We start from the raw sequence: 11,515 nt of genomic DNA, 5'->3' as shown, positions 1-11,515 counted from the left end.
AGGTAGGGAGGGTAGGGGTGGTATCTGGAAGGTAGGGAGGGTGGGGGTGGTATGTGGAAGGTGGTTGGGAGCTTAGGGGTTGTGTGTGGAAGTTGGTAGGGAGGGTAGGGGTGGTATGTGGAAGGTGGTAGGAAGGGTAGGGGTGGTATGTGGAAGGTGGTAGGGAGGGTGGGGGTGGTATGTGGAAGGTGGTAGGGAGGGTATGGGTGGTGTGTGGAAAGTGGTAGGGAGGGTAGGGGTGGTGGGGTGGTGTGTGGAAGGTAGTAGGGAGGATAGGGGTGGTGTGTGGAAGGTAGTAGGGAGGGTAGGGGTGGTGTGTGGAAGGTGGTAGGGAGGGTAGGGGTGGTGTGTGGAAGGTAGTAGGGAGGGTAGGGGTGGTGTGTGGAAGGTAGTAGGGAGGGTAAGGGTGGTGTGTGGAAGGTAGTAGGGAGGGTAGGGGTGGTGTGTGGAAGGTAGTAGGGAGGGTAGGGGTGGTGTGTGGAAGGTAGTAGGGAGGGTAGGGGGTTTTGGGGTGGTGTGGAAGGTAGTAGGGAGGGTAGGGGTGGTGTGTGGAAGGTGGTAGGGAGGGTAGTGGGGGTGTGTGGAAGGTAGTAGGGAGGGTGGGGTTTGTGTGGAAGGTAGTAGGGAGGGTAGGGGTGGTGTGTGGAAGGTGGTAGGGAGGGTAGGGGTGGTGTGTGGAAGGTAGTATGGAGGGTAGGGGTGGTGTGTGGAAGGTTGTAGGGAGGATAGGGGTGGTGGGGTGGTGTGTGGAAGGTAGTAGGGAGGGTAGGGGTGGTGTGTGGAAGGTAGTAGGGAGGGTAGGGGTGGTGTGTGGAAGGTAGTAGGGAGGGTGGGGTTGGTGTTTGGAAGGTAGTAGGGAGGGTAGGGGTGGTGTGTGGAAGGTGGTAGGGAGGGTAGGGGTGTGTGTGGAGTAGTAGGGAGGGTAGGGGGCTTTGGGGTGGTGTGTGGAAGGTAGTAGGGAGGGTAGGGGGTTTTGGGGTGGTGTGTGAAGGTAGTAGGGAGGGTATGGGTGGTGTGTGGAAGGTAGTAGGGAGGGTAGGGGTGGTGGGGTGGTGTGTGGCGGTAGTAGGGAGGGGTAGGAGTGGTGTGTGGAAGGTAGTAGGGGTGGTGGGGTGGTGTGTGGAAGGTAGTAGGGGTGGTGGGGTGGTGTGTGGAAGGTAGTAGGGGTGGTGGGGTGGTGTGTGGAAGGTAGTACGGGTGGTGGGGTGGTGTGTGGAAGGTAGTAGGGGTGGTGGGGTGGTGTGTGGAAGGTAGTAGGGGTGGTGGGGGTGGTGTGTGGAAGGTAGTAGGGAGGTTAGGGGTGGTGTGTGGAAGGTAGTAGGGGTGGTGGGGTGGTGTGTGGAAGGTAGTAGGGGTGGTGGGGTGGTGTGTGGAAGGTAGTAGGGAAGGTAGGGGTGGTGTGTGGAAGGTAGTAGGGGTGGTGGGGTGGTGTGTGGAAGGTAGTAGGGATGGTGGGGTGGTGTGTGGAAGAGGTAGGGGTGGAGGGGTGGGGTGTGGAAGTGGGTAGTAGGGGTGGTTGGGGGGTGTGTGGAAGTGGGTAGGGGTGGTGGGGTGGTGTGTGGAAGTGGTAGTAGGGTGGTGGGGTGGGGGGGTGGTGTGTGGGTGGGTGGGGGGGGGGTGGTGTGTGGAGAGTAGGGGTGGTTGGTGGTGTGTGGAAGTGGGTAGCAGGGGATGGGTGGTGTGTGGAAGTGGGTAGAGAGGGGTGGGGGGGATGGAGGGGTGGTGTGTGGAAGTGGGTAGTAGGGGTGGTGGGGTGGTGTGTGGAAGTGGGTAGCAGGGGATGGAGGGGTGGTGTGTGGAAGGTAGTAAGGGTGGTTGGTGGTGTGTGGAAGTGGGTAGCAGGGGATGGGTGGTGTGTGGAAGTGGGTAGGGGGGAAGTGGGTAGCAGGGGATGGAGGGGTGGTGTGTGGAAGTGGGTAGGGGGGAAGTGGGTAGCAGGGGATGGAGGGGTGGTGTGTGGAAGTGGGTAGGAAGGAAGTGGGTAGCAGGGGATGGGTGGTGTATGGAAGTGGGTAGGGAGGAAGTGGGTAGCAGGGGATGGAGGGGTGGTGTGTGGAAGGTAGTAAGGGTGGTTGGTGGTGTGTAGAAGTGGGTAGCAGGGGATGGGTGGTGTGTGGAAGTGGGTAGGGAGGAAGTGGGTAGCAGGGGATGGAGGGGTGGTGTGTGGAAGTGGGTAGGGAGGAAGTGGGTAGCAGGGGATGGAGGGGTGGTGTGTGGAAGTGGGTAGGGAGGAAGTGGGTAGCAGGGGATGGGTGGTGTGTGGAAGTGGGTAGGGCGGAAGTGGGTAGCAGGAGATGGAGGGGTGGTGTGTGGAAGGTAGTAAGGGTGGTTGGTGGTGTGTGGAAGTGGGTGGCAGGGGATGGGTGGTGTGTGGAAGTGGGTAGGGAGGAAGTGGGTAGCAGGGGATGGAGGGGTGGTGTGTGGAAGTGGGTAGGGAGGAAGTGGGTAGCAGGGGATGGGTGGTGGGGTGGAAGTGGGTAGGAAGGAAGTGGGTAGCAGGGGATGGGTGGTGTGTGGAAGTGGGTAGGGAGGAAGTGGGTAGCAGGGGATGGAGGGGTGGTGTGTGGAAGTGGGTAGGAAGGAAGTGGGTAGGGAGGAAGTGGGTAGCAGGGGATGGAGGGGTGGTGTGTGGAATTGGGTAGGGAGGAAGTGGGTAGCAGGGGGTGGAGGGGTGGTGTGTGGAAGTGGGTAGCAGGGGATGGGTGGTGTGTGGAAGTGGGTAGGGAGGAAGTGGGTAGCAGGGGATGGAGGGGTGGTATGTGGAAGTGGGTAGGGAGGAAGTGGGTAGCAGGGGATGGAGGGGTGGTGTGTGGAAGTGGGTAGGAAGGAAGTGGGTAGCAGGGGATGGGTGGTGTGTGGAAGTGGGTAGGGAGGAAGTGGGTAGCAGGGGATGGAGGGGTGGTGTGTGGAAGGTAGTAAGGGTGGTTGGTGGTGTGTGGAAGTGGGTAGCAGGGGATGGGTGGTGTGTGGAAGTGGGTAGGGAGGAAGTGGGTAGCAGGGGATGGAGGGGTGGTGTGTGGAAGTGGGTACGGAGGAAGTGGGTAGCAGGGGATGGAGGGGTGGTGTGTGGAAGTGGGTAGGGAGGAAGTGGGTAGCAGGGGATGGGTGGTGTGTGGAAGTGGGTAGGGAGGAAGTGGGTAGCAGGGGATGGAGGGGTGGTGTGTGGAAGGTAGTAAGGGTGGTTGGTGGTGTGTGGAAGTGGGTGGGAGGAAGTGGGTAGCAGGGGATGGAGGGGTGGTGTGTGGAAGTGGGTAGGGAGGAAGTGGGTAGCAGGGGATGGGTGGTGGGGTGGAAGTGGGTAGGAAGGAAGTGGGTAGCAGGGGATGGGTGGTGTGTGGAAGTGGGTAGGGAGGAAGTGGGTAGCAGGGGATGGAGGGGTGGTGTGTGGAAGTGGGTAGGGAGGAAGTGGGTAGGGAGGAAGTGGGTAGCAGGGGATGGAGGGGTGGTGTGTGGAATTGGGTAGGGAGGAAGTGGGTAGCAGGGGATGGAGGGGTGGTGTGTGGAAGTGGGTAGCAGGGGATGGGTGGTGTGTGGAAGTGGGTAGTGAGGAAGTGGGTAGCAGGGGATGGAGGGGTGGTGTGTGGAAGTGGGTAGGGAGGAAGTGGGTAGCAGGGGATGGAGGGGTGGTGTGTGGAAGTGGGTAGGAAGGAAGTGGGTAGCAGGGGATGGGTGGTGTGTGGAAGTGGGTAGGGAGGAAGTGGGTAGCAGGGGATGGAGGGGTTGTGTGTGGAAGGTAGTAAGGGTGGTTGGTGGTGTGTGGAAGTGGGTGGCAGGGGATGGGTGGTGTGTGGAAGTGGGTAGGGAGGAAGTGGGTAGCAGGGGATGGAGGGGTGGTGTGTGGAAGTGGGTAGGGAGGAAGTGGGTAGCAGGGGATGGAGGGGTGGTGTGTGGAAGTGGGTAGGGAGGAAGTGGGTAGCAGGGGATGGGTGGTGTGTGGAAGTGGGTAGGGAGGAAGTGGGTAGCAGGGGATGGAGGGGTGGTGTGTGGAAGGTAGTAAGGGTGGTTGGTGGTGTGTGGAAGTGGGTGGCAGGGGATGGGTGGTGTGTGGAAGTGGGTAGGGAGGAAGTGGGTAGCAGGGGATGGAGGGGTGGTGTGTGGAAGTGGGTAGGGAGGAAGTGGGTAGCAGGGGATGGAGGGGTGGTGTGTGGAAGTGGGTAGGGAGGAAGTGGGTAGCAGGGGATGGAGGGGTGGTGTGTGGAAGTGGGTAGCAGGGGATGGGTGGTGTGTGGAAGTGGGTAGTGAGGAAGTGGGTAGCAGGGGATGGAGGGGTGGTGTGTGGAAGTGGGTAGGGGGGAAGTGGGTAGCAGGGGATGGAGGGGTGGTGTGTGGAAGTGGGTAGGAAGGAAGTGGGTAGCAGGGGATGGGTGGTGTGTGGAAGTGGGTAGGGAGGAAGTGGGTAGTAGGGGATGGAGGGGTGGTGTGTGGAAGGTAGTAAGGGTGGTTGGTGGTGTGTGGAAGTGGGTAGCAGGGGATGGGTGGTGTGTGGAAGTGGGTAGGGAGGAAGTGGGTAGCAGGGGATGGAGGGGTGTTGTGTGGAAGTGGGTAGGGAGGAAGTGGGTAGCAGGGGATGGAGGGGTGGTGTGTGGAAGAGGTAGGGAGGAAGTGGGTAGCAGGGGATGGGTGGTGTGTGGAAGTGGGTAGGGAGGAAGTGGGTAGCAGGGGATGGAGGGGTGGTGTGTGGAAGGTAGTAAGGGTGGTTGGTGGTGTGTGGAAGTGGGTGGCAGGGGATGGGTGGTGTGTGGAAGTGGGTAGGGAGGAAGTGGGTAGCAGGGGATGGAGGGGTGGTGTGTGGAAGTGGGTAGGGAGGAAGTGGGTAGCAGGGGATGGGTGGTGGGGTGGAAGTGGGTAGGGAGGAAGTGGGTAGCAGGGGATGGGTGGTGTGTGGAAGTGGGTAGGGAGGAAGTGGGTAGCTGGGGATGGAGGGGTGGTGTGTGGAAGTGGGTAGGGAGGAAGTGGGTAGCAGGGGATGGGTGGTGGGGTGGAAGTGGGTAGGGAGGAAGTGGGTAGCAGGGGATGGGTGGTGTGTGGAAGTGGGTAGGGAGGAAGTGGGTAGCAGGGGATGGAGGGGTGGTGTGTGGAAGTGGGTAGCAGGGGATGGGTGGTGTGTGGAAGTGGGTAGGGAGGAAGTGGGTAGCAGGGGAGTGGGTAGCAGGGGAGTGGGTAGGGAGGAAGTGGGTAGCAGTGGAGTGGGTAGCAGGGGAGTGGGTAGCAGGGGAGTGGGTAGGGAGGAAGTGGGTAGCAGGGGAGTGGGTAGGGAGGAAGTGGGTAGCAGGGGAGTGGGTAGGGAGGAAGTGGGTAGCAGGGGAGTGGGTAGCAGGGGAGTGGGTAGCAGGGGAGTGGGTAGGGAGGAAGTGGGTAGCAGGGGAGTGGGTAGCAGGGGAGTGGGTAGCAGGGGAGTGGGTAGGGAGGAAGTGGGTAGCAGGGGAGTGGGTAGGGAGGAAGTGGGTAGCAGGGGAGTGGGTAGCAGGGGAGTGGGTAGGGAGGAAGTGGGTAGCAGGGGAGTGGGTAGCAGGGGAGTGGGTAGGGAGGAAGTGGGTAGCAGGGGAGTGGGTAGCAGGGGAGTGGGTAGGGAGGAAGTGGGTAGCACGGGAGTGGGTAGGGAGGAAGTGGGTAGCAGGGGAGTGGGTAGCAGGGGAGTGGGTAGGGAGGAAGTGGGTAGCAGGGGAGTGGGTAGCAGGGGAGTGGGTAGGGAGGAAGTGGGTAGCAGGGGAGTGGGTAGCAGGGGAGTGGGTAGGGAGGAAGTGGGTAGCAGGGGAGTGGGTAGCAGGGGAGTGGGTAGGGAGGAAGTTGGTAGCAGGGGAGTGGGTAGGGAGGAAGTGGGTAGCAGGGGAGTGGGTAGCAGGGGAGTGGGTATGGAGGAAGTGGGTAGCAGGGGAGTGGGTAGGGAGGAAGTGGGTAGCATGGGAGTGGGTAGGGAGGAAGTGGGTAGCAGGGGAGTGGGTAGCAGGGGAGTGGGTAGGGAGGAAGTGGGTAGCAGGGGAGTGAGTAGCAGGGGAGTGGGTGGGGAGGAAGTGGGTAGCAGGGGAGTGGGTAGCAGGGGAGTGGGTAGGGAGGAAGTGGGTAGCAGGGGAGTGGGTAGGGAGGAAGTGGGTAGCAGGGGAGTGGGTAGCAGGGGAGTGGGTAGGGAGGAAGTGGGTAGCAGGGGAGTGGGTAGCAGGGGAGTGGGTAGGGAGGAAGTGGGTAGCATGGGAGTGGGTAGCAGGGGAGTGGGTAGGGAGGAAGTGGGTAGCAGGGGAGTGGGTAGCAGGGGAGTGGGTAGGGAGGAAGTGGGTAGCAGGGGAGTGGGTAGGGAGGAAGTGGGTAGCAGGGGAGTGGGTAGCAGGGGAGTGGGTAGGGAGTGGGTAGGGAGGAAGTGGGTAGCAGGGGAGTGGGTAGCAGGGGAGTGGGTAGGGAGGAAGTGGGTAGCAGGGGAGTGGGTAGGGAGGAAGTGGGTAGCAGGGGAGTGGGTAGCAGGGGAGTGGGTAGGGAGGAAGTGGGTAGCAGGGAAGTGGGTAGGGAGGAAGTGGGTAGCAGGGGAGTGGGTAGCAGGGGAGTGGGTAGGGAGGAAGTGGGTAGGGAGGAAGTGGGTAGCAGGGGAGTGGGTAGCAGGGGAGTGGGTAGGGAGGAAGTGGGTAGCAGGGGAGTGGGTAGCAGGGGAGTGGGTAGGGAGGAAGTGGGTAGCAGGGGAGTGGGTAGGGAGGAAGTGGGTAGCAGGGGAGTGGGTAGCAGGGGAGTGGGTAGGGAGGAAGTGGGTAGCAGGGGAGTGGGTAGCAGGGGAGTGGGTAGCAGGGGAGTGGGTAGGGAGGAAGTGGGTAGCAGGGGAGTGGGTAGCAGGGGATGGAGAAATCAGACCGATCCTTTCCTTTCTCTCTTTAAAGCTTCCATATAGAAAACAGAGCTGAGTGGTTTACAGGCTGTGGTGTGTGTGTGTGTGTGTGTGTGTGTGTGTGTGTGTGTGTGTGTGTGTGTGTGTGTGTGTGTGTGTGTGTGTGTGTGTGTGTGTGTGTGTGTGTGTGTGTGTGTGTGTGTGTGTGTGTGTGTGTGTGTGTGTGTGTGTGTGCCTTTGACGAGGCAGGGGAGTTTAGACAGGAAAGTCAGGCCACGGAGAACACAAGACGGGGCTGGAGATCGAGAAGGAGAGATCGAGATGGAGTGTGAGAGAAGGAGAGATAGAGATAGAGAAGGAGAGATAGAGATGGAGAGAGAGAGGAGAGAGAGAGAGGGAGGAGAGAAAGAGAAAGAGAGAGAGCGAAGGAGAGAGAGAAGGAGAGAGAGAGGAGGAGAGAGAGGAGAGAGAGAGAAAGAGAAGGAGAGAGAGAGAAGGAGAGAGAGCTGAGAGAAAGAAAAGGAGAGAGAGAAGGAGAGAGAGAGAGTGAAGATATGACAGAGAATGAGAGATAGAGAAGGAGAGAAAGAGAAGGAGAGATCGAGATGGAGTGTGAGAGAAGGAGAGAGAGAGATGGAAAGATATAGAGATAGAGAAGGAGAGAGAGAAGGAGAGAGAGAGGAGAGATAAAGAAGGAGAGAAAGAAGGAGAGAGAGAGAAGGGAGATAGAGAAGGAGAGAGAGAGAAGGAGAGAGAGAGGAGAGAAAGAGAAAGAGAAGGAGAGAGAGAGAGAAGAAGAGAGAGAGAGAGGAGAGAGAGAGAGAGAAAGAGAGAGAGAGAGAGAAAGAGGAGAGATAGAGATGGAGTGTCCAGTGATGACAAGATGACCATGATAAAACCAGGTGTCATCTCTCTATAAAGGTCAGTGTGTCTCCTGTCCAGTGATGACCAGATGACCATGATAAAACCAGGTGTCACCTCTCTATAAACGTCAGTGTGTCTCCTGTCCAGTGATGACCAGATGACCATGATGAAACCAGGTGTCACCTCTCTATAAATGTCAGTGTGTCTCCTGTCCAGTGATGACCAGATGACCATGATAAAACCAGGTGTCACCTCTCTATAAATGTCAGTGTGTCTCCTGTCCAGTGATGACCAGATGACAGTAAATGTGATCGGTACTGACCGTCTTTGGGCAGAGAGAGAGGTAGATCCAGACTAGGTGTGAGACCAGACGAGAGGCTGCCACTGTGGAGAGACCAGCTCAGCTCTGACACGCTGTCTGGGATCCAGCCACACAGACTGGACTCAAAGTCACACAGAGACCAAGGAGTAGTGCCTAGAGGAGAGAGGTATAGATTGAGAGAGGGGACAGAGAAAGAGAGGGAGGGATCAATGATGCTGATCAGACTGATCGTGATCAATACCTGTCTAAGCCGTACAATGTGAAGACGCCCTGAAGCCCGGTGCGTGTGTGTTTGTGCTTGTGAGTGTGTTTGTGTTTGTGTTTGTGTTTGTGCTTGTGCTTGTGTTTGTGTTTGTGTTTGTGCTCTTGTGTTTGTGTTTGTGCTCTTGTGAGTGTGTTTGTGTTTGTGTTTGTGCTTGTGTTTGTGTTTGTGTTTGTGCTCTTGTGAGTGTGTTTGTGTTTGTGTTTGTGCTTGTGAGTGTGTTTGTGTTTGTGCTTGTGTTTGTGCTTGTGAGTGTGTTTGTGTTTGTGTTTGTGCTCTTGTGTGTTCAACTAACACCATAATACTTGATCCTTTAAAAAACATAAAAACTAGATCTACATCCCTGGAAGGTTCTGGCAAAACCATTCATGAACATCAATAGATTGAATCTACATTTGTAGGATGAATCTACATTTGGCAAGATGAATCTACATTTGGCAGGATGAACCTACATTTGGCAGGATGAACCTACATTTGGCATGTTAACCTACATTTGGCATGATTAACCTACATTTGGCAGGATGAATCTACATTTGGCAGGATTAACCTACATTTGGCAGGATGAACCTACATTTGGCATGATGAACCTACATTTGGCAGGATGAACCTACATTTGGCAGGATTAACCTAGATTTGGCAGGATTTACCTACATTTGGCAGGATTAACCTACATTTGGCAGGATGAATCTACATTTGGCAGGATTAACCTACATTTGCCTGGCATTTTAGCTATTGGTGGCCTAATCAGTCACTTGTGTACCGGCCTGGCTACTTGCCATAGTGGGTGAAATGAGTGAGGTCTCCTGGCAACCAGAGCGCCAAACACGTGAGGAAATAAAACTTTGTAGTCTATCTGGAAATATAAATATTCTAATATTTTTTATTTTAACATATTGGATCATTTCATGTTCTCCTTTTCTTTCAATTCAAATACGTTTTAATCACCAACTAATTACCAACTAAATACCAACTAATTACCAACTAATTACCAACTTGAGAAAATGTCTGATTTTCAAGGTATTCCAGAACTTGGTCGTGCTCCTCTTTGGGCAGCGGTGGTATCCTCTAAACGTGGCAGGGTGAGAGTATATATTTACCCTCTCCTCTAAACGTGGCAGGGTGAGAGTATATAGTTACCCTCTCCTCTAAACGTGGCAGGGTGAGAGTATATATTTACCCTCTCCTCTTTGGGCAGCGGTGGTATCCTCTAAACGTGGTAGGGTGAGAGTATATATTTACCCTCTCCTCTAAACGTGGCAGGGTGAGAGTATATAGTTACCCACTCCTCTAAACGTGGCAGGGTGAGAGCATATATTTACCCTCTCCTCTTTGGGCAGCGGTGGTATCCTCTAAACGTGGTAGGGTGAGAGTATATATTTACCCTCTCCTCTAAACGTGGCAGGGTGAGAGTATATATTTACCCTCTCCTCTTTGGGCAGCGGTGGTATCCTCTAAACGTGGTAGGGTGAGAGTATATATTTACCCTCTCCTCTAAACGTGGTAGGGTGAGAGTGTATATTTACCCTCTCCTCTAAACGTGGCAGGGTGAGAGTATATATGTACCCTCTCCTCTAAACGTGGCAGGGTGAGAGTATATATTTACCCTCTCCTCTAAACGTGGCAGGGTGAGAGTATATATTTACCCTCTCCTCTTTGGGCAGCGGTGGTATCCTCTAAACGTGGTAGGGTGAGAGTATATATTTACCCTCTCCTATAAACGTGGCAGGGTGAGAGTATATATTTACCCTCTCCTCTTTGGGCAGCGGTGGTATCCTCTAAACGTGGTAGGGTGAGAGTATATAGTTACCCTCTCCTCTAAACGTGGCAGGGTGAGAGTATATATGTACCCTCTCCTCTAAACGTGGCAGGGTGAGAGTATATATTTACCCTCTCCTCTAAATGTGGCAGGGTGAGAGTATATATTTACCCTCTCCTCTAAACGTGGCAGGGTGAAAGTATATATTTACCCTCTCCTCTTTGGGCAGCGGTGGTATCCTCTAAACGTGGCAGGGTGAGAGTATATATTTACCCTCTCCTCTTTGGGCAGCGGTGGTATCCTCTAAACGTGGCAGGGTGAGAGTATATATTTACCCTCTCCTCTAAACGTGGCAGGGTGAGAGTATATATTTACCCTCTCCTCTAAACGTGGCAGGGTGAGAGTATATATGTACCCTCTCCTCTAAACGTGGCAGGGTGAGAGTATATATTTACCCTCTCCTCTAAATGTGGCAGGGTGAGAGTATATATTTACCCTCTCCTCTAAACGTGGCAGGGTGAAAGTATATATTTACCCTCTCCTCTTTGGGCAGCGGTGGTATCCTCTAAACGTGGCAGGGTGAGAGTATATATTTACCCTCTCCTCTTTGGGCAGCGGTGGTATCCTCTAAACGTGGCAGGGTGAGAGTATATATTTACCCTCTCCTCTAAACGTGGCAGGGTGAGAGTATATATTTACCCTCTCCTCTAAACGTGGCAGGGTGAGAGTATATATTTATCCTCTCCTCTAAACGTGGCAGGGTGAGAGTATATATTTACCCTCTCCTCTAAACGTGGTAGGGTGAGACTATATATTTACCTGCTCCTCTAAACGTGGTAGGGTGAAAGTATATATTTACCCTCTCCTCTAAACGTGGCAGGGTGAGAGTATATATTTACCCTCTCCTCTAAACGTGGTAGGGTGAGAGTATATATTTGCCCTCTCCTCTAAACGTGGTAGGGTGAGAGTATATATTTACCTGCTCCTCTAAACGTGGCAGGGTGAGAGTATATATTTACCCTCTCCTCTAAACGTGGCAGGGTGAGAGTATATATTTACCCTCTCCTCTAAACGTGGCAGGGTGAGAGTATATATTTACCCTCTCCTCTAAACGTGACAGGTGAAGAGTATATATTTATCTGCTCCTCTAAACGTGACAGGGTGAGAGTATATATTTACCCTCTCCACCAAACGTGACAGGGTGAGAGTATATATTTATCTGCTCCTCTAAACGTGGCAGGGTGAGAGTATATATTTATCTGCTCCTCTAAACGTGGCAGGGTGAGAGTATATATTTATCTGCTCCTCTAAACGTGACAGGGTGAGAGTATATATTTACCCTCTCCTCTAAACGTGACAGGGTGAGAGTATATATTTATCTGCTCCTCTAAACGTGGCAGGGTGAGAGTATACATTTATCTGCTCCTCTAAACGTGACAGGGTGAGAGTATATATTTATCTGCTCCTCTAAACGTGGCAGGGTGAGAGTATATATTTACCCTCTCC

The 11,515-nt window shown here is 54.7% G+C and overlaps 1 protein-coding gene across 2 annotated transcripts in view; it reads right to left on the bottom strand.

Moving 5' to 3' along the window:
* The window catches only part of LOC149984732 (neuropilin-2-like), a 432,234-nt gene that overhangs the window by 126,664 nt on the left and 294,055 nt on the right, over positions 1–11,515 (bottom strand). For both annotated transcript variants that reach the window (XM_090230491.1, XM_090230492.1), the window contains exon 13: positions 7,992–8,144. In XM_090230491.1, coding sequence (XP_090086617.1) covers positions 7,992–8,144 — 153 coding nt within the window. The remainder of the gene's footprint in view (positions 1–7,991; positions 8,145–11,515) is intronic.

This window comes from Oncorhynchus mykiss, chromosome 3, assembly GCF_057628025.1.
Source record: "Oncorhynchus mykiss isolate SJ-2025 chromosome 3, ASM5762802v1, whole genome shotgun sequence".
Classification (NCBI taxonomy): Eukaryota; Metazoa; Chordata; class Actinopteri; order Salmoniformes; family Salmonidae; genus Oncorhynchus; species Oncorhynchus mykiss.
This window is presented reverse-complemented; position numbering and strand designations above follow the sequence as displayed.